Genomic DNA, 25281 nt, shown 5'->3' with positions numbered 1-25281 from the left:
TTAGATAAAATATATTTAGAAACAAACATCGGAACTAGGCACAGACCAACTTATCTTAGTGAAATACTTTGTTAGGAAGCTGAGAAGACTGAATCACTAACATGCTGATTTGTCCTTCCGCAACAATTAAAAAATACCTTATGGTTTAACATTCTTATGGAAACAAAACAGCTAAGAAAAGAGACACATAGAGCTCTGATCACTAGGCTCCAACTTTTACAGTTTTGTAGACCGACACACAAACATCTATTAAATGACTACATATGGAACTATAAAAGTTAGAGGAAAAACTACAGATTGCACACAGGAACAAACTACTTCATATATGTGTCTTTCAGCTTCTCTTGCTGTAGTCAGAAAAAAAAAATCAAAATATAATCATTTAATAGCACACACTTTTTGTGTTTTTGAAAGGCCAATGCAGGATTTGCTTATTTATTATACTTTGTTGCAGAAGAAGAAAACCTGACTCGAACTTTAAGTACAGAATTGCTCACTTTGGGAAACAGACACTTTAACTGATACATTTCAATTTATTTTTTGATAGTACAGCATATTAAGAAAGTCATATAAGAAAGTCTGAAGTTCATGAATTCTGATCTTGAAACTATAAAGCAGTGGTTTCCAACCTTTTTATACCCAAGATCACTTTTTAAATATGAGGGCCAGCTAAGATCTACCCCACCCCAATCCCAAGGCCCCATCCCTTCCTTGAAGCCCTGTCCTCTCTGTTCCCTTCCTCTCCATCACTTGCTGTCCCCAGCCCTTACTCACTCTCACTGGGTTAAGGCAGGAGGTGCAGGCTCTGGGGTGGGAATGAGTGATCTGGGGGAGGGAAGGGGTGAGAGGTGCAAGCTCAGGTGGGAATCTGGGTACAGGAGAATGTGGAGAAGGGGATGCTGGATTACAGTGGGGGCTCCAGGCTGGAGAGTGTTGGGGTCAGGTGGAGAATTTGGGTGCTGAGCAAGGTGCAGGCTTGTGGTTGTGAGGGTGCAGGAGTTCAGGTTGGGGTGTGTGAGGCACTCAGAGCAAGGGGGTTGGGAGTATGATGGGCTCAGGACACAAATTTGCAGTGTGGATGATATAGGAATGTTGTGGCAGAAGACTTGGGGATATAGGGGAGCTAAAGATAGGAGGTTCAGGTGTATGATGGGCTCAGGATTAGGGTCTGTGGGGGGGTGCAAGAGTGTTATGATGCTGCAGCCAGATGGGAGCTAGGCCCCAATTGGGGGCTAGTTGGCCAGGCTTCATTTTTAAATAAAATATTATGTCCCACACAAACATTTCAGAATTGTCTTTATTTATGGGAGGGGTGGAGAACCTGTTTTGGGTCAGAAGTCATTGACCCACAGAAAAAAAAATCAGTTGAGACCACACAAGTAAGATGCAAAAAAACAACCCCCAAGCCTCACTGATGTGACCCCAACTGAGACAGCTCCCTCTCCTGGCACTCCAGACTCATGCGGGGAGAGGATAGGTAGGACTGAGGTTCAAGGGCTCAGGCCAGATTAACTCTTCTGGGGTTCCAGGGTTACTGGAATTTGTGGGCCCCTCTACACTCTGAGGTGGGACCAAAAATGAGGGATCCAGTGTGCGGGACAGGGCTGCCAGTGAGTGGCATAGAAATGGGGGGGGGGAGGAGGAAGAGGAGAGAATCTGGTGGAAAATAGGTTACAGGAGCAAGCTGGGGGTAGGTGTCTGGCCAGGAGGGAGGGGGCAGGAGCAGGGTGTGTGGGTGTCTGGCCAGGGGGTAGAGGCTGGAGGATGGTGGGTGTCTGGCTAGGGGGCATCTGGCCAGGAGGCAGGGGCTGGGTGCTCAATGGGGGGGGGGGGGTCTGGCCAGGAGGCAGGGATTGGGGGGTGGATGGAGTTCTGGCCAAGGGGTAGGGTGCTGGTGGGGGCCGGGGCAGGGGAAGGGGTGATAGTGGGGGTTGGGGCAGGTGGGAGTCTGGCCAGGGGGCAAGGTACTCGTGGAAGTCTGAGCAAAGGAGGGGGCAGGGTGGGGGGGGGGGGGAGATTCTGGCCAGGGGGCAGGGACAGGAACAGCTCAGCCGGTACCAGGGGAATCCTGTGGCGTGCACTGCTGCTCCTCCCCTACCCCAAACAGTTGGCATGCTTCCTGAAAAGCAGCGTCTGGTGCGCAGACAGGGACTTCCTTCCCCCTACTGCCTTCTTGCAGCGGCGGGGGGGCGGAGGGTGTTACCGGGTTGTGTGCCAGAGTCAGCATCTCAGGAGGCACACAGGCTGCTCCTCCCTTCCCCCAAACAACCATCATGCTTCCTGAGAAGTTATATTTGGCGCACAGCTAAGGACTTCCTTCCCTATGCTGCCTGCCTTCCTCTGTGTGGGGGCGGGCGGTTCCGTAACCCAGGGCTTCCCCCCCCGCCGCCGGTACAGGAAGGCAGGCAGCAGGGGGAAGGAAGTCCCCAGCTGCACACCAGACCCTGTTTTTCAGGAAGCACGCTGGCTATTTGGGAGAAGGGAGGAGCAGCTCAGTTGATTCCTGAGATGCTGGGTCGGGCTTCTCTCCCCACATTGCAGAAAGCTGGTGCTACCTCCATTTTCACAGGAGGTAATTCCAGCACAGGCTACTTTTTGAGGGTCGGGGAGAATGCCGGGGGGGGGGGATGCCGGGGGGGGGGGGGGGAGAGGAGGTGCCTGAAATGCCTCCTGATAGACTGGTCGGTGACCAAGGCTATAAAGCATCATAAATTGTCCTTATACTGCTTACCTTAAAAATCCCAACAGAAGTAGGAGGAAGAAATGAGTGTTCACACTGTTCAAGGTACTTTTCTGAATTTGTTTTTCCAAATAAGAGAGTAACCACAAAACACCTAAAAAAAAAAATAGTAATAATGAGTTTCCTGTTCTAAATATTCATCCCAAATTTAAAACTTCAAAGACACTTGGTAAGCAATATTTCCTAGTAAAATTTTACACACATTATGTAATACTTGTCAAGCATGACTATTGTTCACTATATACAAAACTGGGTCTTTATATTCATCAAGAAATATTTTAAAAGAACCACGAATACATACTTCTGTATAACATGCCATTTAATGTCACTGGTGAAATCTTTAGCCGCTCTATCTAGCTCTGGACTCAGCATGGACTCCTTCCATATGTGGATTCTCAACAGGGCAAGCAAGTGTCTATGCTAGGGATTTTAGCGAGCAGTCGACTACCCAATAAGCATAAGTTTATCAGATAGTTGACTGGAGTATCAACTACTCGCTCCCCCCACATTTTGCTGCCTCTGTTCACAGTGGAAAGGGCTGGGCCAGCCCTGACATCCACAATCAGAGGCTGCTCCGGCAGCAGACAGAGCTGACCACCATGAACAGGGGCTGCTGGACTCAGCACAAGCCGGGACTGAGCAGTCCCAGCTCGCACTGGTCCAGGGATCTGTGCCTCTGTATTTTAAATGTAGTAAGAACCCAGCGGCTCTTTCTACATTTTACACGTAAAGCCACAGTGCGGGAGGATCCTGGAGCTGGCAGGAGCCAGGACTGCTTAGTCCTGGCTCATGCCGGCTCCTGGAGCTACCCCTGCTGTGGCTTTGTAGAGCAACCCTCATCAACTAATCATGCATTCAATACAAATTGTATCAACTACACGATTATCCAGATAACCACAATTTAACATACTTAGTCTATGCTAGTGGATCCTGATGCAGGATCAGAACTAAAGATGACAAACTTACACGTAATATTTATGTCCACAGATTTAAGAAAATGAAGTAAGTTTAGAGGCAATCAAACGATTTAGAAATACATACATCAGTGGTCACCAACCAGTAGATTGGGATCTACTGGTAGATCATGGAGCCTCTGACAGGTGATCCTGACTGGTTTGGCCAAGAGGCTATCAAGTGCTAGCCCTTCAGCTGCCCTTTCCCCCACTGCTGTGCACCTTCTGCCCTTTGCCTTGGAACTGCCCTGCCTCATGAGCCTCCTGCTTTCTGTGCAGGGCAGGGAAAGGAGAGGAGGGAGTGCTAATGCCCCATTCCACCCTATATTCTATCTCCACAATATGGATTGGTGAGACACAGGGCTTGGGATGGAGAGAGTTCGCTGGCTGCTTTTGAGAAAGGTGCAGGGCCAGGCCAGGGGTGAGCCTGCTTAGCCTCACTGCACCACAACCCAGGAACCACCTGAGGTAAGTAGTGTCCAGCTTGAGAGCCAGTATCCCAAACCCCTGCACTAGTCATGAAGCCCCTCCTGCACCCTAACTCCCTGCCCCAGGGTCAGCTCAGAGCTCCTCACACTCCAAATCTCTTAGCCCAAGACTAGAGCCTGTGCCCCAACCCTCTGCCACTACCTAGTGAAAGGGAGGAAGAATGGGGAGGCAGGGAAGATGGAGCATCCAGGGGCAGGGCCTCAGAGAAGTGGCATGAAGGGAGGAAAGCATATTTGGGTCTGAGGTAGAATCTGGACTGCTATTACATTCAAAAAGTGATCTCGTGCTTAAAAAGGTTGGAGATCACTGACATACATTATGTATATATTTTCTTTAAACTCCACTAAACTCTTTAGAAATTGACTAAAACTGCAACATGAAACATAAGACAGACACAAACATTTAATGTATGAAAATAACTCTTTTTATAACAACTTTTACAAAGACGAAACTATACTATGCTATAGTAACACTAACTGATTAAATTGGCATATTGACAGCTGAATCAATCATGAAGGAGCATTTAGAAAGATACAATGTCAAACAAGTAAACTTATCAGGTAGCATGAATACGAACAGAAAATTAAGTTAAAAGCCCGAGGTAATATAGAAGAAATTTAAAAATCTTTTTATTGAATTATATAATATAATCAATTAAAGGAACATTAATTAATTAGTGGGGTTGGCATAAAAGGAGGCTTTATTATCTTCTTGATTTTAGAATCATAGAATACTAGGACTGGAAGGGACCTCGAAAGATCAAGTCCAGTCCCCTGTCCTCATGGCAGGACCAAATACTGTCTAGACCATCCCTGATAGACATTTATCTAACCTACTCTTAAATATCTCCACAGATGGAGATTCCCCAACCTCCCTGGGCAATTTATTCCAGTGTTTGACTACCTTGACAGTTGGGAACTTTTTCCTAATGTCCAACCTCAACCTCCCTTGCTGCAGTTTAAGCCCATTGCTTCTTGTTCTATCTCCAGAGGCCAAGATGAACAAGTTTTCTTCATCCTCCTTATGACACCCTTTTAAGATATCTGAAAACTGCTATCATGTCCCCCCTCAATCTTCTCTTTTCTAAACTAAACAAACCCAATTCCTTCAGTCTTCCCTCATAGATCATGTTCTCTAGAGCTTTAATCATTCTCGTTGCTCTTCTCTGGACCCTCTCCAATTTCTCCACATCTTTCTTGAAATGCGGTACCCAGAACTGAACACAATACTCCAATTGAGGCCTAACTAGCGCAGAGTAGAGCGGAAGTTTTATTATCTTCTTGATTTTCTATAATAAGATGAATAGGAATGCAACTAACTTCATTACTGCACCATTTTCATCCTAGTAAAAATGAAGGTAGCAAGAAAAAAAATGGTTTCAGTTGTGATTGTGACAAATTTGGTTTTTTATGGCAAATCACCTATTTAAATCTGGTGGATGACAGCAGAAAGACACACTGCCTCTTACTAGGAAATGGATCAAACCCAAAAATCTGTATTTTATGTCCTCTTTCAGCTTCTGTAGTGAAATAAAAAACAGATAGCTGGAGGAGAATGAGAAGGTGAAAGTTATTTTCGCTCATGTTAGTCATACACGTGGAGTTTGAAAGGTAAATTGCAAATTTCAGATATTTTGAGGCCTTTAACCATTATAGACAACCTGAAGTGCTGCCCTACACTGAAATGCAACTATTAGACCTGGCACAGCAAATCCCCAACTTCCAAATGGGTTGTGTTCCAAAAGTTCCTTTGTAAGTTGGTTGTTTGGAACTCAGAATGCATTTTCCCACAGAAACAATATAATAAATGACAGTTAAGTTCTCAGGCTAGCTCCAAAAAGCCTATTTAACCCATAATGTAGCTGGAAATTATTATATTTGTAATGAAAAATAGTAGAAATAAGTTTTTTATTTAACCTTGAATGTTGGTACTTGAGGAAAGGCAGGTTTAATTAAAGGAGGATGAAGTGGTAGGTGGAGATTCTGAATGGGATTTATAAGCATCTCGTTTGCCTCATCTTCCCTGCAAATTCTGTGCTGGTTCCTGTAGCCAGCCCAATCCCATGGCTGCCATCCTCACAGGCTGCACTCAGCTCCTACTCAGCAGGAGGCAATGAACAGTACAACCATATGCCGGAAGACTCTTGAGGAGCAGAGGATGGCCATGCAGTCAGCAGCTGGACAGAAGTGGCAGTTTCCCCTTCAAAGCACTGCTTCTCTCCAGCTGTAGACTGGATGACTATCCCCTGCTCCTTTGGAGTCCTCCAGCCATCAGTTGTGCTGCTCACCATCACCTTGTGCCTTGCCTGCTCCTCTGAAGCCACGGCCATCCTTACCCATATGGACAATTAGCAGTGAAGGGGCACCACAGGGGCTTAATATCCACATCTCTTCCTATCCCTGCCCTGTGGCTCTGCTTTCTCCCAAGAGGATCTTGTTAACTTAAAATTTGCATATATGAAATGGCTGCCATATGAGAAGAGCCTGATAAAACTGGCATTGGCCACTGCTGGAAACAGGATACTGAACTAGATGGGTATTTGGTCTGACCCAGTATGACCAAACACATATCCTTAAAGGTGAAAAATTCTACCAGACTTCTTAGCAGAACATTGAATCTGTGAAAGAGCCATTCAAGTGGCAATAAAGTCATTTAAAAAGCATCTGCCAACCTCAGGTATATACTGTCAGTTTCTGCATTTACGGTGTTAGTCTACAGGAGCTTAGTTCAAAATCCCCTTGAAAAATATTTCATTAATGTGTGGCTAAAGATTGTTTAAAAAAAAAATCATCACAGGAACCAGTTTAACATTATCACATAGGACCTAAGGATATCCCTGTTTGAGGCAACAGGTGAGCTTTTGTTTGTATGTGCAGATGTTCATAACTCAGGGAGTGCCTGTATACACTAATTGAGCAGATCTGCTCTCTTCAGTCACACATGGTACTCTTACTTTTATGAATAAAATGGACTGATTTGTGCAAAGAGATTTGTCTGAGCACAAGGGTGTACTCATGTAGATCTATTTACAGGTTAAAATCCAAATTTTTTTTACAACTATGAGCTAGGGACGTTAAATGGAATTTTATCAGTTAACTGATTTAACATTATGTTTAACCAGTTAACCGCTTAAAGAGGGGTGGGCAGGCAAGCTGGACTGGAGCGCCACACACGGCCTGCTGTGGGTGGACGCTGCTCAGGCCAGACTAGAGCACCCCAAGCCTGCGGCCCCACAGAGCTATAGCAGCCTACTGTCCATGGTGGGCAGCAGGCTGCTTCAGCCCCCCTACAGTTATCCTTAACCAGTGAGCATCACTTGGAGTGATCCTTACTGGTTAATCATTCACATTCCCACTATGAGCACTCCAGAAACAATATAAGAAGCAAGGAGACTGAGACTGTCCCTTTTTGCAGATCATCAATATGATGATTTACTAAGCTCCAATCAGTTACACACGTGAAAAGCCATGGAGGACAACACACTGATACTGCATAACTAGATATTTGGCAATGAAGAATCTTTATTACTGCAAACAATGTAAGGTTTGCAGTCAGAACATAGCTTGATTTATAGATCCCAGGTGGAGTTTGCAACATGGGCAAATAAAGTGCATCTTTTCTCCCCAAATAAGTATATTTGATAAGGAAATAATTAAGGCCCGATAAACACCTGAGCTCTACAGTGTCTTGTTCCCTGTATGCTGACCTAGCTTCAGAGAATTGCACTTTGACTGTGGCTTTAATGTCAATTAGCATAATTAACACTTGAAATATTTTATCACTTTTCTAAACTTGTTAGACTATTTAAGAACAATTTTCCCAAAATAAGTTTCACAGCATAACTGAATGGTAACTATATAAATAGGCTTTTGCCAATCATGATTAATCATCAGTTACTCATCATCAATCCTCTGTCCAAAAGGCAAATTTGCAGATATGAGGTTTAAAGCAATACTAGGGGCTGTGACCTCTGCTCACTACACTTGCCAACACCGCTCTCAGCTGAGGAGGACCCAGAGCCAAGGCCAACCAGTCACCACAGCGGCTTGGAGCCAGGTGAGAAGTGCCTGCCCATGGACACTGGCTGGGGGACAGGCAGACAAACACAGAAACAGACAAACTCTCTGAAATATATAGTAGATAACTGTCCTTTTCTCCGCCACTGTCCCCTCCTGGTCCAATGAGGTTATAGCTGTCCAAGTCTCCATTTCTAGCCCTTTGTTGCCCCCGTGTGGTCACTCTGCAGTATAACTATCCCTCTTGCCAGACCTCTCCCTTTCCATTTTATGAGAAAATCGAATTCCAGGCACGTCCTACTGTCCTAGCACAACCAAATCCTTACCTTGCTTTAAGTCGGGGGTTTTCAAAGGTGAGTTGTGGGTCCACCGTTGTAAACCGCTAGCAGGCTGCGAGCTGCTTTGTTTATCTAAGCGTCCATAGGTATGGAACCTTGCAGCTCCCCTTGGCTGTGCTTCACCGTTTCCAAGCAAGGGGAGCTCTGGGAAGTAGCGTGGTCCAGGCCACCACTTATCAGGACTTCTCTTGGCTGGAACCAGCCAAGGGCAGCTGTGAGGCTCCATGCCTATGGACATTTAGTTAAACATAGCATCTCAGCCTGCCAAGCAGCTTAGCCATGAAGGCCCATGATCCAACTTTGAAAATCCTTGCTTTAAGATATGGAAAGAGGAAACTGCATACTAAATTTCTCTCTTACCATTTAGGAGGAGCTCTTGAACAAGAGGACTCTTAGAAATGTGTGTCTATATTTCTCTAATACATACAAGTTGAGCCTCTCTAGTCTGGCACAATTGGTACCTGACCAATGCTGATGAAGAGATTTGCTGAACCACAGGTCAACATTGTTTAGCAGCATTACCAACACTTCCACAGTTTCTTAGGCTCTTAGAAGACATTTAGGGGAGTATATTACAGTTGAACAAGCACACTTAACACTCAGAGCCAGGACTGATGCCTGTAAGCAAACTTTATGGAACGGCAGGAAACTTGGCCACAACCATTATAAATGAACATCCAGCTAACTGAAATCTGATGTAAGCATGAAGTGGACAGTCAGTACAGGTATGTCATAGGAAAGGAATACAATTAGCAGATGCCTTGGTAAATGATTAAAAAGGAGGTGTTACATCAAAGAAACATAGGGGTATATGTTCAGGGCACCTATGAATGGTACAGCAGAAAGCCACGTCCCCTCTTTCTTATAGCTTACCTTCTCTCTCAAATGTGGGAGGGGGTCGAGGATCAAGTCTTGGCAGCAGGTTGGCAGGGCACTAGGATGGAAGGGGGAGCAGCAGAAGACCCTCAGGCAGCTATTGAATTAACATGTGGATTACCTGAACTATACAGGCAGTCCCCGACTAACGCGGATCCGACTTATGTTGGATCCGCACTTACGAACGGGGCTTTTCACTTACAAACGGGACCCGCCTAGCAGACCAGGGACACCCGAGCAAAGCCACCGCCTGGGCAGCTTTGCTCGAGTGTCCCTGGTCTGCTGGGAGGGTCCAGCGGCTTTGCTGGACCCCCCCAGCAGACCAGGGGGACAGGAGCAAAGCTGCCCAGGCGGCAGGGGTCCCGCTGCCTGGGCGGCTTTGCTTCCGGGCAAACGAGCAAAGCCGCCCAAGAGGCGGCTTTGCTCGGGTGTCCCTGGTCTGCTGGGGGGGGTCCAGCGGCTTTTCTGGACCCCCTCCCGGAAGACCAGGGAGACAGGAGCAAAGCCACACGGGCGGCGGGGTCCCTCCGCATGTGTGGCTTTGCTCAGGTCTCCCTGGTCTGCTGGGGGGGACTCCCCCCAGCACCCCAGGGAGACAGGAGCAAAGCCGCACGGGCAGCGGGGTCCCTCCGCCTGTGCGGCTTTGCTCAGGTCTCCCTGGTCTGCTGGGGGGGAGGGGCGCAGCTAGTGCACCCCCCCACCCCCTCCAAGCAGACCAGGCTTTTGTTGCGGGACACCTCGGGTAGAGCAGCTGGGGTGCTGCCGGGTTGGTCCTGTGGGAACCTACCGGGCAGCGCCCCAGCTGTTCTGTCCCAGGCTCCAGATTCAGCAGCTGTTGAAACTGATCAGGCTGATTCCAGGAAGCTGGGGGCAGAGCAACTCTGCCTCCGGCTTCCTGTAGTCAGCCCCTGGTCAGTTTCAGTGGCAGCAGCTGAATCTGGAACCAGTTCCGACTTACATACAAATTCAACTTAAGAACAAACCTATAGTCCCTATCTTGTACGTAACCCAGGGACTGCCTGTACATTGTTATCTGCCAATCTGTCCCAGACAGAGGCCTCATTGTAACTATGGATGTTAACAAGGGGAGAGGAGTCCCAGTGGGAGGCGCGTGCTGGGCTTCCCTCCTTTGGGGTGGGGGGAGAGGAGTTATGAGTCCCCAAAGGAGGCACACGCCAGAGCTTCCCTCCTCTGCGGAGGAGGAGTCCCAGTGGGACGTGCGCACTGGGACTTCTCTCCACTGCAGGGGATGGGGGAGGAGTGGCGGGGGAGAGAAACATGCAGTAGGGCTTACTTCCTCCACGGGAGGGGGGAGGTGTATGACGGGGCTTCCTTCCTCCACGACGGGGGAGGGGGAGATCGGACCCAAGGGGGCATGTGCACAGGCTTCCCTGCTCCACAGGAGGGGGCAGTTGGGCCCAGAGGAGGCGTGCAACAGGGCTTCCCTCATTGGGGTGGGGGGAGGAATCCTGGGAGGAGGCTGGTGCAGGGGGCGGTCTGCCCCCACTGGCCCCCAGCCACAGAACCCTGTCCCCTGCCCTCCCGGCATCCTGTTCTCTCTCCCCTGCCCCCAGCCACAGAACCCTGCCCCCACTGGCACCCTGTCCCCCGCCCTCCTGGCACCCTGTTCTCTCTCGCCTGCCCCCACTGGCACCCTGTCCCCTGCCCCAGCACCCACTAGCACCCTTCCACAGTACCATGTCCCTTGCTCCGACCAGCACAGTTGGGGCCACATTAGTGAGGCTTGGGGGGGGGGGGGGAGTGGGGGTTGGAGGAGGTTTCTTTTTTTGCATCTCACTCGTATGGCCCCAACCGACTTTTCTGCGGGTCAGTGACTCCTGACTCAAAACAGGTTCCCTGACCTTCTCAGAAACAAAGACAATACAGAAACTTTGTGTGTTTGACATAGTATTTTTTTTAAAATGAAGCCTGGCCAACAAACCCCCAATTGGGGCCAAGCCCCCATCTGGCCACAGCATCAGAACACTCCTGCACTCCCCTAGACCCTAGATCTGAGCCTATCATACACTAGTACCCCCTGCCCTGAGCCCCTCACATATCCCAACCCAAATTCCTGAACCCTCACATCCATAAGCCCGTGGCTTGCTTAGTACCTCAATCCTACATCTGACCCCAACACTGCCCGGCCTGGAGCTCCCTCCCTGAGCCAGCGTCCCCTTATCCACCTCTTCCTGCATCCAGATTTCTTCCCAGAGCTTGCACCTCTCACCCCTTCCCTCACCCAAATCCCTCATTCCCACCCCAGAGCCTACACATCCTGTCTCAACCCAGCAAGGGTATGGCTAGACTGCATGAGTTTTTCAGGATTCCGGAGATATCCCAAAAAAAACTCTTCTGCATCCAGGGATGTGTTTGTTCTTCCGCTTTTTTTACTAGAAGAGCAAACATGCTCTTTCGGTAACCCCTGTATTCCTCTTTCGACGAGGAATAAGAGGGCTTCCAAAAGAAGGGGTTTTTCTGATATTTGGTCCAGTCTAAACAGGCCAAATGTTGGAAAAACCTCTTTCTACAGAAAAATCGGAAGAAAAAAAAAAAAGCAGCAGTATAAGGGTTGTGGATAGCAAGTGATGCAGAGGAGGAGAATAGAGAGGGTGGGGCTTCAAGGAAGGGGCAGGGCTTCAAGGAAGGGGTAGAGCGGTAGACCTTGGCTTGTTCTGTCATTTAAAAAGTGATCTTGGGTGTAAAAAAGGTTGGAGACCACTGATTTCTGTGGTTACATTTTCACATCCCTAATTATAACCGTATCAAACGTCTCCTGTCATTCTTTTGGTATAGCCAAAGAACTTTTTAGATCTTACATACTGTGAAGTTAATCCATATCAAAACAAAAACATTAGCTTGTTTACATCAGTGTTTAACTGGAAGTACTACCAATAAAAAACATGTCTAAAAGCCCACTCCTTCTAGGGAAGTGTTTGCTCAGAATAATTCAGTTTTAAGCAGGTTGACCTACTCCATAAGACTGGCCCTTGAAGAGTTTACACTCCAAAATATTTATGAGAAATACTGTATGCTACTTTTAACTATACTTGCTACTTAGCATCCTCTTGGAATTACTATATCTGTCAGTATAATCTACTGGCATAACATCCTGCAGAAAGATTACTACATTTGATTAAGTGCTCAGACAAAAATTCAGTATGTATTGAAATATAAAAATAGACAGTACTAATGCAATATAAGAAAATGGTAAAGGAAGGTGCCACAGGACTATATGTCTTAAAATTTGTAAAAACAACTGATAAGGTTACTCTCACTACACATATTATGTTATTTGGGATATACATTAAGCAATGCAATTTTATTTTATATACAGGTATGGAAATAAAAAACATGCAACCTTAATTATATCACATACTGCAGTGCCCACGATAATACTGGATCTAAACACAACTAATCCATCACCTGCTCACAACTTAGACAAAATTACATCCTCATGCCATCTCTTTGGATATTCACTTCAAAGTGTGGTTGCCAAAGAAGGTGGGCATTCAAATAGGAGTTACTCAGTTGCCTGGCAAAAAATGCTTATTTTCTGTTTATTGCTACAACATAAGAAATCAATAAGACAAGTATTTAAACAAGAAAAAAAATGATTACTGCTCAAATTTGGGAGAAAATATTGTAATAAGTACCATTCAGTGGAAAATAAAGTTCTGTTTATTTTATTTCCAGTTTTCATTTTTATTTCATAATAGTTGATATAAACATTTAAGGGAAATAATTATCTTAAGAAAAAAGTTATCAGATACATAAAATACCGTAATAAAGTAAATCATGCACAGATCATTTTATTTCTTCACATTATACAAGAAGTAGGATATTTTTTCCCCATTAACCAAAGAAAAAATGCAAGATGAAAGAAATCTACTCTGCAGTGAACACATGAAGCATATCCTACATTTTCTTAGATGCCTCATGTATGGACAGCTTCCTATTGGTATATTTCTACCCTTTTTCTTAAATTTCATGTGTTTTCTTACATTTTAAATTAAACATACAACACACACTATAATCCATAATAAAATATACTTACCCACCCACAAAGCAGAGGATATAAAATGCAAAGTAAAATATAGCAAAGGGTCCAAAAGTTACTAGAAAGAGCACAACAACAAGGCTTCCCCATCCCCATATGGAAAGACTGGTCTGAAATAAAAAACAAAACAGGAATAATTAATGTAGTATTTGTACATTTTCGAGATTGTTCAGAAGATTAGATTTAACATATCTGCAATATCTTAAAAGATTTCAAAATGGACTTCCTATTTCCTTTTCAGAGTTTTAGTTTTGTTTGGTGTAAAGAGAAGAGGTTTCAAGGTATCAGAAAAAAATATCATTGAATATTTTGAACTAACAATCCAACCACCAGACTGCATGATTCTTTCAGCTACTAACTCCCCCTTCATGCAAAAATTAAATATTGCACATCCTTCCCTTCTTTACACACAGTGTCACCCCTATTCTGATTATGCATCTATGCGCTTCTCTTCATTGGGTCCTCTATTTCCATGCAAGTTGCTACTGTCTTCTCTGCTACAGTCTTTATACCTCTTTTGATATGTTCCTGCTTCCCTTTGAAGCGTTCTTCTGTGATTGCCGGTCTAACAGTAGCTACATATAAATCCCCGATCATCTGCCCCAAAAGTAGTGTACACCAGTTTACTAGGTTTCCCTTAACTCACTGCTTCTGTATTTAAAAAAAAAAAAAACACACCACACACTGCACTTCTGAGCACTTAAAATAAAAATAGGTTTATTTAAGAAAGAATGGCAAGTTAGTCGGTCACTAGTGTGTATAGTGGAAACAAATGGTCATAATACAAAACCAAATCATAAAATGCAAAACTGGATCTACATCATTAATATTTAATTTTTCATCTAATAAAAGTCAAGGTTCTGATGCTTCTGCAGTACACGCAAGAACCAAAAGGATGTGTGTGTGCGCATGTGTGTGTTAGAGCTGCAGCTGCTGCAGAGGAGTGTCCAAGACCCCTCAAGGGAAGGTGGTGCTACACTCAATGGCCCAGGATATAGTTTCCCTGTGCAACGAGGAAACGAATTAATACAGACAAAAATGTAAAGGCCTTTCAAGAGTTCTGCTACACCAACAGGTTCTCAATCTTATTCTCGATGTGAATTATATCTAAGAGTGTACAATTTATCACTTCTTCTATAAGTAAATATATTACATCCCCATATGAATTCCAGCAATTGCTTTTGTAGAAGAAATTAATTTACTTTTTTAATGTAGTATGACAGTTGTAAAACAAAAGGAGACCCAGCAATAAGTTGTCAGCCAGCTCTCCTCAGAGAGGATGACAAGTTTACTTTTAATTCTTATTCTCTGAAAAAAAGTAATTAGAATATTCAGATTTTACACTCGGTGGCTTCCCCTTTCTGCATGAAATTAAATAGCTCACTTTCCTAACAGATCTAAATAACTTTTCTAGAGAATCAAAATCCATATGACCCAAAGGAACAGATATAATGAGGTGGCTTATGTGCCTTTCAGGGAGGAAAAACATAGGTAATATGTTTCCACTTCTCAGAATATATTCTTGGGTGAGAACCTATGTCTGTCAATCGATCATAACAAATCATATGTGATTTTGGAACTACTGGAATGTTAGAGTGAAGTTTGCTTTCCCATTGGTTAAAATTACACATTTCTTTCCAAGAGAAAAACTAGTCTCCTAAATAAGTGTCTCACTATCCATGGCAAGATGAAAGCATTTAGGGATGAGTGATCAAAAGTTGGAAGACGTTTTTCCTTCTAAAATCAGAGGTTTTCATAAATATTTAAAATATTAATACAAATCAAAATTTAGTACCTAAAAATTGAAATCTCTACAGATTTATTTTGCTATTAATGGTTTTGACCTTAGATGGAGTTTTCCTTGCCACAAAAAATGACAAGCTATTTTTTTCCTTCTTTCACTCTCCAACTGACTCTTCAGACAAAGGATGTTAGCGTGTAACTGTACAGTTGTGTAACCAAATCAAATTTTAGTGGTTATACAACTATTCGATAGTCCCCAGGAGCGGAGCCAGGAGCCAGAGCGCTCCTGCTGCACTCCTGGGGAATCCCCTGCCACCTGGTGTTGCTGCCTCTCTATCAGGGGCAGCAGCACGGGGTGGCAAGCAGGAGCGGATCCGCGAGGGGAGCCCAGTTTAAAGAACAGCTTGGGGTGGCAACAGTCCCAGACTGAAGCTATGACTCAGAGAAATGTTACCCCTGTGTCTGCACAAAACACTAAGGATTAGCAGCAAAGTGAGAAGTAAAATTCTTAATGAAACCTTTCTTCATGTTCTTTATTACACATTATGAGAAAACAAGCTTCCTCCAATTCTAGGTACTTCCCAAGTTTTTAAAAAACAAATTTTATTTACTGTGCCCTCAAGACAGTACTGGGTGCCCTAATTAGAAAACAGCCATAGTCCCCAGTCCAAACTGTTTAAGCAACAAGAAAAGAAAGCAAGGGAAGACAAGACAGATGGAAATTAGAGAATAGGAGGACCACAATTTATAAACACACAAACACAATTATGCTAACTGGCACTGTGCACATCTAGATTTTCTCTATAATCTTTGAAATCATACAGAATACTTATACTGTACTGAGGATTTATTAAATGTTGACAGCAAGATCTAATGCTAAGAATTCTGGAGGGAAACTTCACATTCAGAAGATAAGAGACTTGGTGTAAAGAATATATCTCCCTCAAAACTTTCTGGATAGCCAAAACAGTGAACTTCTCTACACTACACCATTTTGTGTAAGTTAGCATACAGCTGCAAAGAGAATCACATCTCATTAGGCATTTTAATAGGATTTCTTAAGACTAAAATTTAACTAACCTAATTGCATAGCTCTCTCGTTACTTGGTACCACTGTATTATTTTAAGATGAGATATTAACCCAATTATTTCTATAGTTTATGAAATGGTACATAATCGTATAGTTTTCTTTTAAAAAACAGTATTTAGAAAGATAATATTTGAGCTTTTTTGATAATGGAATTCCCAAGAACACTTTCAGACAAAGTTTGCGGCATTATGGTTCACAGCTACATTTGTTTCTTTACATTACACACATCAGCTATTAAAGTGATAAGAGTTAAATAATTCCACTGGGTTCAGCTGGGCTGCAAGGTGGAGGGTGCCAGAAGCCGGCGCACAGCTCAACCAGGTTGGGAAGGAGCCAGGAGCTGGTGTGCAGCTCAGCTGAACTGTAGAGGAACCAGCCAAGTCCTGAGGGTGCTGGACCAAGGAAATCCAACCTGTACCAGCTTAGTAGAAAATGCTACAGAACTATTTACTGTACCGTAGGCAACTAATACTCAAATGCCAATATTTTCCAACCACCACTCAAATGCTGAAGATGGATATAACTGCTAATGTTGCTGTAAATAATCATTGTAATTTACAATTCTGAGGATATTTCTATTTCTACTTGATTTAGTTTTCTAGAGAAAATTATTTGTTCTAGAGGGACCTGTGAGCTGATTCCCTAAGGAAAGGATTGTACACTTTGTTTGGGTGGAGGCATTCCTCTAGGAGTCTTAAGAGTATGCATACACCTACAAAACACCCTGTAGCAGAAAGACTCAGAGCCCAGGTAAACTTGGGCTCACAATACAAAGCTAAAAACTGCACCATAAACATTCCAATACAGGCTGGAACCGACACTTGTCTTCTCACCAGATCTCAAAGCCTGGACAGCAGCCCAAATGGAACATCGACATTGCTACTATTCGCTCCATAGCATGAGCCCAACTCATTAGACCCAAGTTCTCTGAGACGTGCTACTACAGAGTTTTGTTTGTTGTTTTGTCTATTTTGCAATATAGACATACCCTCAATCTCAATGCCAGAATTTTACTGTACCTTTCTGGTAGGCATGTAACTCCGAATAAAAGCTATTTAGATTCCAGTATATAATTTAGGCCCCAATCTTGCAAAGACTTAAACTTCACTTTAAGCAGAAGAACAGCCCTATATAGTTCAGTGGGATTAGTCACGGTCTTAAAATTAAGCATACAAGTGAGGTTGTGTGTTAAATTATTAAAATCACACCTAGGCTACAGAAAAGAGGGTTCCATAAACATCATTCTACTACACAGTTCAAAATTACACATAATTCTGTATTGTTCTATAGTTAGTTCTTTTTCTGGGTCCCAATTTAAGAACATAACATAGAATCATACAACACTAGAACTGGAAGAGATCTCGAGAGGTCATCAAGTCCCGTCCCCTGCCCTCATGGTAAGACCCAGTACTATCTAGATCATCCCTGATAGATGTCTATCTAACCTGCTCTTAAATATCTCCAGAGATGGAGATTCCAAAACCTCCCTAGGCAACTTAGTCCAGTGTTTCACCACCCTGACAGTTAGGAAGTATTTCCTAATGTCCAACCTAAACCTCCCTTGCTGCAGTTTAAGCCCATTGCTTCTTGTCCTATTGTCAGAGGATAAGGAGAAGAATTTTTCTCCCTCCTCCTTGTGACACCGTTTTAAATACCTGAAAACCGCTATCATGTTCCCCCTCAGTCTTCTCCTCTCCAAACTAAACAAGCCCAATTCTTTCAGTCTTCTTTCATAGATCATGTTCTCTAGACCTTTAATCATTCTTGTTGCTCTTCTCTGGACCTTCTCCAATTTCTCCACATCTTTCTTGAAATATGGTGCCCAGAACTGGACAATACTCCAACTGAGGCCTAATCAGCTCAGAGTAGAGCAGAAGAATGACTTCTCGTGTCTTGCTCACAACAAACCTGTTAATGCATCTCAGAATGTTTGGTTTTTTTGTAACAGCGTCACACTGTTGACTCATATTTAGCTTGTGGTTCACTATGACCCCCTAGATCCCTTTCTGCAGTACTCCTACCATGATTCAGCTCTCCAGGGAAGGAAGATGTGTTAGTGTGCAATGAAAGATAAGTAACTCTTTTCTAAAAGTACAGAAGACATACACATCCTACTCCTGGCTCCATCAGCAATTTGTAAGGGGGAAGGGAGGGGAGGGAGAAATTATGATTCCCCCCCTACTTTCCCCATTTCCACATAGTGGATAGACTAAATAAGGGCAAAGTTGCTATAACTACAAGAAGGGAAGCGCCAGGTTAATGGATGGCATGGTCAAAGTCAATAGGATATGCCTGTTTAAATGCACTCCTTTATAGTTCAACTATCTCCTGGTCTCATTACTCCATGTTTCTTTTGCAAGGGCAAGATTATTTAAAATGGTGACTCGTACTACCTTTCTCTTAGTATGAAACTAAGGTCCTCACTGAGAGTTTGGGGGGAGGGGGGAAGGGACAGTTGAACTTTTTTAACCAGTTTGGAAGAAGGAAAACAGGTAATACACAAGTGCAAGTATAATGAAACTGATTAAGTTGGTGTTGTGCCTACTTCCCTTTTTGATAATAGAAGAGTTTGTGTATGGTTCCCCTTTGACCATGAAAGGCTTGTATGGTTTGAGTCCTGGCTGGTGTGCCATTTAGGAAGAAAAGAGATTCCAATTTCTGATTAGGAGGCTGCGGTCTCCTCTCTTGCTGCCATGATTCATTCCTATGTCACCATCAAACTGGACTGCCATAATGTACTCTATGGTAGATACTACTTAAATTCATTTGGAAATTGAGCTAAGAAGAAAACTAGAAGACGATAACAAAGGTAACCTGAAACTAGAAACATATGGTTACAGGGTTCATTTGATGCAGCTCTTAGCTAAAGGGTTAAGTATAACTCCAGGAATAAAGGGAAAATGTTGAAATTGAAGACTTTAACAACCACCTTGCTTCAGTTTCACTGAAGAGAGGAGGAGGAAATTCTCCAATGACAGTATTAAGAGGTTGAATATTTTGAGCTTTTTATGTCAGAATAGATCTATTCTGATGACAATTTGTGAAAAAATTGTGACAAAAATAGATGAAACTATCAAAGCTGAAATAGTCAACATTGGATAAAGAAAAATGTAGATGATATGAGAACATGCAAAAATCTTATTTCCATAGACTTGGACAAAGTGCAGAAAGGTTGCTGCTGTGCTGCTGATTAGAACTTTCAGAGACATTCAAAGGAATACCCAGCAACCAAGTGGGCAAAGAAGCAAACAGATCAAGCACTGTACTGAATCTTACTTTCATGCATTATATTCTCAACCCAAAGTATTAGGGTAAATGCTCAACTGCTGAACATGCTGCTGTTGCACATGAACATCTAATAATCAATCTTTAAACATACTTACTATAATAAATGTCAAGGCTGAAAATGAACCATTCAAGTAGTACATGTCTGCTGATGTTTTAAAATAAAGTCATAACACCTAACAGATGGCAGTCACCAGCTAAGCACCTGGAATCAGAGCTTGTTGAAGTGCTAAACCATCTTTTGACAGCCATAATCTTTTCTGCAGACAGAATTTTTTTATTCATTTAGACCAATTCATTCAACACTGACAAATCAACTAGAAGTTAAAAAAGCAGGAATCTTGTCTCTCCCTTCCAGTCTACGAATAAAAATGTGGAAGGATGAATTCTAGTAGTTTTCCAAGACTCAAAGGCAGCCTTCAGAGGCAGCAGTGAAGAGGGTGAGGGGGGCAGGCAAGAACCGGTACACGTGGGGAGCCGACTTTCAAGCCACCCCTGCTGAGTTGCCTGCACCACTTGTACCCCACACCGCTGCATCCCACAAAGGCAGCAGCAAGGGGGAGAGAGCCAGTGCTTGGGGGGTGCCAGCTTGAAAGCCGGCACCCCACAAGCACCAGCTTTCCAGAGTCGCCTCCCACCTTGTTCACCCCCGGGTTGCTGCCTCTATCTCAGAAGCAGCAGCGCAGGGTGGCAGGGGATCCCCAAGAGTGGGGGTGGGAGCACACTGGCTGCCAGCCCCAGCCACAGAGATAATTGAATAATCATGTAACCACTAAGATTTGGTGCAGTTACACGATGATTAAGCAAAAGGATATCTAACATCCCTAATGTGTTGTGTATTAATTCAATTCCAGTTGTCATCCTAATGCAGCTTGACACAAATTATGAGTAAATTATTTAATAAGCAATACTGTATCAGTCACTATTTTCTAATATACTAAAACATACCATTAATGGAAGTCTGAAAAGATTAAACTATATATTGCTTAAATAAATTCTATATAGTTATAGTATACCCTTGCAGGGAACAAAAAAAATATAACATACAGCAAAAAAGGTTTCTAGTTTTCAACTTCTCAGCCATTGAGAAGGCACTTCTCTAACTGAAGTACAAATGGAAAAGTTGATAATTTAAATCAAAACTTTCCACTTGGTGATTTAAATCAGAAAGATGAAAATAGGCAGGAATTTACAAAAACCAAAAGGAGGTGTAAGTCAAATGAAGTATTATGAATCACATTAGCATGGGAAAAGTTTGCCCTCCCACTCAGGGTGGGAAAAGAAAGTAATCCTTCTACCTCAGGTCAATTGGATAAACTTGTACTATACCTGAACTATCCTATTTGGCCTTTGGATAAACAGATTACAACTATTTCAGGTTCCACACTGAAATAGAATTCTCAAAACATCTCTAAGTAAATATAATAGTCTGTCTATATTCTACACTTCCTACAACACACACAAAAAAGCCACATTTATTAACCTTAAGTTTCATTCTCCTTAAAAAGAATTGTAGGTTTGAAACGCTTTACTATTTTCATGTTTCAATAATACTGCAATTCTGTGTTAATTAGTTAATAGTTTATTTCACCTATATTTTCTTAGTCCTGACTATTTGGGATTATCAGCCACTTAAAACTTCCTCCAGCTTCCAATCCATTCAGCATCAATTCCTTAGGTCAGCCTTTATTTACAAGCATAATTTCAAGTACACTCTTTATTTATATTCTACCAAGTTTAAAACTTGAGTGCTAAGCTCAGTCAGACCTAAAGCAGTAACAGCAGTCAAACAACATCATTTACAACTGTAAAACTGTTGTTTATAATTTAGTTGCTGTACTACTTGAAGATGAAAAGTGGTTTTGTAAAACAAATGTAGGTTATATTTGTATTAATTTGACCTAAGAATAGAATGCCCACAGCAAAAGCTCATTCCCCTACAACACATCTACACTGCTTAATTCCTACTTGTCTAAATTTCTTGAAAATGAAATCACCACGTAAATTACCTAGATTGTCCTTCCATCTTTGAAAACTAGTAAAACAGACACCTCATCAAAAGAACATAAGATCGGCCGTACTGGGTCAGACCAAAGGTCCATCTAGCCCAGTAGCCTGTCTGCCGACAGGTGCCCCAGAGAGGGTGGACCGAAGACAATGATCAAGCGATTTGTCTCCTGCCATCCCTCTCCAGCCTCTGACAAACAGAGACCAGGGACACCATTTCTATCCCCTGGCTAATAGCCTTGTATTGACCTAACCTCCATGAAATTATCTAGCTTCTCTTTAAACTCTATTATAGTCCTAGCCATCACAGCTTCCTCTGGCAAGGAGTTCCAAAGGTTGACTACTGCTGTGTGAAGAAGAACTTTCTTTTATTAGTTTTAAACCTGATACCCACTAACTTCATTTGGTGTCCTCTAGTTCTTCTATTATGGGAACTAATAAGTAACATTTCTTTATCCGCCCTCTCCACACCACTCATGATTTTATAGACCTCTATCATATCCCCCCTCAGTCTCCTCTTTTCTAAACTGAAAAGTCCCAGTTGCTTTAACCTCTCCTCATATGGGATCCATTCCAAACCCCTAATCATTTTAGTTGCCCTTTTCTGAACCCTTTCCAAGGCCAAAATATCTTTTTTGAGGTGAGGAGACCCCATCTGTAAAGAGTATTCAAGATGCGGGTATACCATAGTTTTATACTAGGGCAGTAAGATATTCTGGGTCTTATTTTCTATCCCTTTCTTAATAATTCCTAGCATCCTATTTGCCTTTTTGACTGCCGCTGCACACTGTGTGGAAGTTTTCAGAGAACTATCCACGATAACTCCAAGATCTCTTTCCTGAGAGATTTGTCATAGCCAAATTAGCCCCCATCATATTGTATGTATAGTTGAGGTTATTTTTCCCCAATGTGCATTACTTTACAGTTATCCACATTAAATTTCATTTGCCATTTTGTTGCCCAATCATTCAGTTTGGTGAAATCTTTTTGGAGTCCCTCACAGGCTGCTTCTGTCTTGACTATCCTAAACAGTTTGGTATCATCCGCAAACTGTACCACCTCACTGCTTGCCCCTTTCTCCAGATCATTTATGAATAAGTTGAACAGGATTGGTCCCAGGACTGACCCTTGAGGGACACCACTAGTTACCTCTCTTCATTCTGTAAATTTACCATTTATTCCTACCCTTTGTTTCCTGTCTTTTAACCAGTTCTCAATCCATGAAAGGCCCTTCCCTCTTATCCCATGGCAATGTAATTTACACAAGAGCCTTTGGTGAGGGACCTTGTCAAAGGCTCTCTGAAAATCTAAGTATACTATATCTACTGGATCCCCCTTGTCTGCATGTTTGTAAACCCCTTCAAAGAACTCTAATAGATTAGTAAGACATGATTTCCCTTTACAGAAACCATGTTGACTTTTGTCCAACAAATTATGTTGTTCTACGGTGCCTCACAATTTTATTCTTTACTGTTGTTTCGACTAATTTGCCCGGTACTGATATCATTTCTCTCATCTTATTTATCCTTCTTCTTAATAGCAGTAACAACATGCTCCCTGAACCCATTTCTACAGCATACTGCCCTGTCAGTCTGCACTCTTCCAGACAAGTTATTAGATATATGGCTACCAGTTGGTACAGCATATGGCTAACTGCTGAGGGAAAGACTGCTGGTTGGCAGGTTTCCTTAAATTTTAATTTGTCTAAGATGGCACACTACCTCTCCTTAGGAAGAAAATCCTCCAATGCCATAAGAATATGAAGGGAAATCATTCTTATGTTGGCACAGCACGTAAGCTGCCTGACTTCAATACAACAACCTTGACAGTTTGCTTTCTCCCAATATGAACTGGGTTTAATCAGTTTTCAGCAGCTCTATCGAAATGGTGATAAAGAAGCATTTGACCATGGAGAAGGAGACTTGACAATTGCTATTCAAATAGTCCAATCCATGTGATTCAGTAAGAGTTCACAGGTTGCACTTCGAAAGTGGAAATCTTGTCTTTCTAGTGATATTAAAACGCTGTTTACCAAATCAACAATGATGTACTTATTTTGTCTAAAATATCTGGTACTATTATACAATGTCACAATTATATGATGATTTATAAGTTACCTCAACAGCTTACACTACAGTACTTGCTAGTAACAGTATAGCTAGTGCTAATGACTCCTAATGGTTTTAAGAAGGTAAATAGCTTTAGCTACTAAAAGCAAGTTGTTACATAAATTCCCAGCTATGAATTTTATCTTATTTCTACGTAATGGTAGGCACAGTCAATACTTTAATCTATGTCAACAATATACAATTTTCATGCCTCCAAGGACATGCGATAAATGCATTGAGAACTGTATTGTCCCAAGTATAAGCGCTATTTCCAATGCATAAACATAATTATTTTGCTACAGTTTTCTTCACTTTGGATCATAAAGTAGCAATCACTCCTTAAACTTAAAAAAAAAAAAAACACCTCCTCAAATAGTGCTTAACAATCCCCATTCACTGACAAGCGTAAAGCCTAAACCACCTGTTTCTGCAGAATTTTAAATACCATTTAAAATAAAATTAGATTTCTACCCAATATAGTTGCAAATTTAGAATTTTAGCCCAATATAATCCAGCTTTTTTACCCAAGTCTGTACATAAATCAGTTCTTTGCAATCAGCCATAGTTCTGTTATTTAGAATATCAGGTACTCATTTCCTCCAACAACCTCCTACATACACACCTAATCATCTCTTGTACATGATGCTAAAGCAGTTTGGTTTTGTAACTGTCTCTGTGAAACACCTCAATCCATGCTATGGATACATCCCTCACAACCATCTGTACTTTATACCAGTCAAGTAAATTAGGAAGAATAGTACTTAATCTTAAACCTTTAATACTTCCCATTTCTTAAAATAGTTAACCATTACACTGACATAACATTTCCTTTAGAAAATTTCAAAAATCTTAGAGAATGACAGTCCCACAAAGTCAGACAAAAAAAGGGGGGGGGGGACAAATTAGCTGAGTTTAAACAAAGAAAGAAGGAAGTCAATGATAGGGACACCGAAAAAGTATAAATCTTCTAATCTTAGTACAATTATGGAAAATTGAAAATTGCACACAGCACAAGTTTAGTGATTTTTTTTTATCATTCATCAACACGCAGTGCTCCAGGATACCTGTCATGTTTAACTCAGTGATTATTCAAATAAATTTTATATAAAATTTGAAAACATTAAAACACATTAAATTTAAGACATTTCATCCTCTATCAATTTGTTGACTTGTGAGTAATGATGTTAAGAGGCAGGTATTTGACTAACCATGTAGTTGATACAAATAGTATCAAATAGTTGATACAAATAGTATCAACTACCTGATTAGTTGATGAGAAGGGAAGTAGGAATATATTATCAACCACCTGACCAGGATAGTGACAGTAACTATGAAATGCTAAGGGAGATTAGAGAGGCTATCAAAACTAAAACCTCAATAATAGTGGGGAAATTCAACTATCCCCATATTGACTGGGTACATGTCACCTCAGGACAGGATACGGAGAAAAAATTTCTTGATACCTTAAATAACTACTTCTTGGAGCAGCTGGTTCTGAAACCCACAAGGGGAGAGGCTATTCTTGATTTAGCCCTGTGGAGTACAGGATCTGGTTCAAGAAGTAAATATGATTGGA

General features: G+C 42.5%; 1 protein-coding gene across 12 annotated transcripts in view; it reads right to left on the bottom strand.

Moving 5' to 3' along the window:
* Nucleotides 1-25281, bottom strand: part of SNX13 (sorting nexin 13) — a 127681-nt gene that overhangs the window by 87591 nt on the left and 14809 nt on the right. For 10 of the 12 annotated variants that reach the window (XR_012902011.1, XR_001369266.3, XM_025179082.2 and 7 more), the window contains 2 exons: nt 13470-13582; nt 2732-2834 (listed from right to left, as the gene is read on the bottom strand). Coding sequence is in view for 8 of the 12 variants with exons in the window: in XM_075922258.1 (XP_075778373.1) it covers nt 2732-2834; nt 13470-13582 (216 nt within the window). In the remaining 4 variants the exon portion in view is untranslated. Of the gene's footprint in view, nt 1-2731; nt 2835-13469; nt 13583-25281 lie in introns of those variants that run through there. The other 2 variants (XM_025179078.2, XM_025179081.2) reach the window with 2 other exon arrangements.

Source organism: Pelodiscus sinensis, chromosome 2, assembly GCF_049634645.1.
Source record: "Pelodiscus sinensis isolate JC-2024 chromosome 2, ASM4963464v1, whole genome shotgun sequence".
Taxonomy (NCBI): Eukaryota; Metazoa; Chordata; order Testudines; family Trionychidae; genus Pelodiscus; species Pelodiscus sinensis.
The sequence above is the reverse complement of the archived record's forward strand: the minus strand, read 5'-3'. Positions and strand labels throughout refer to the sequence as shown.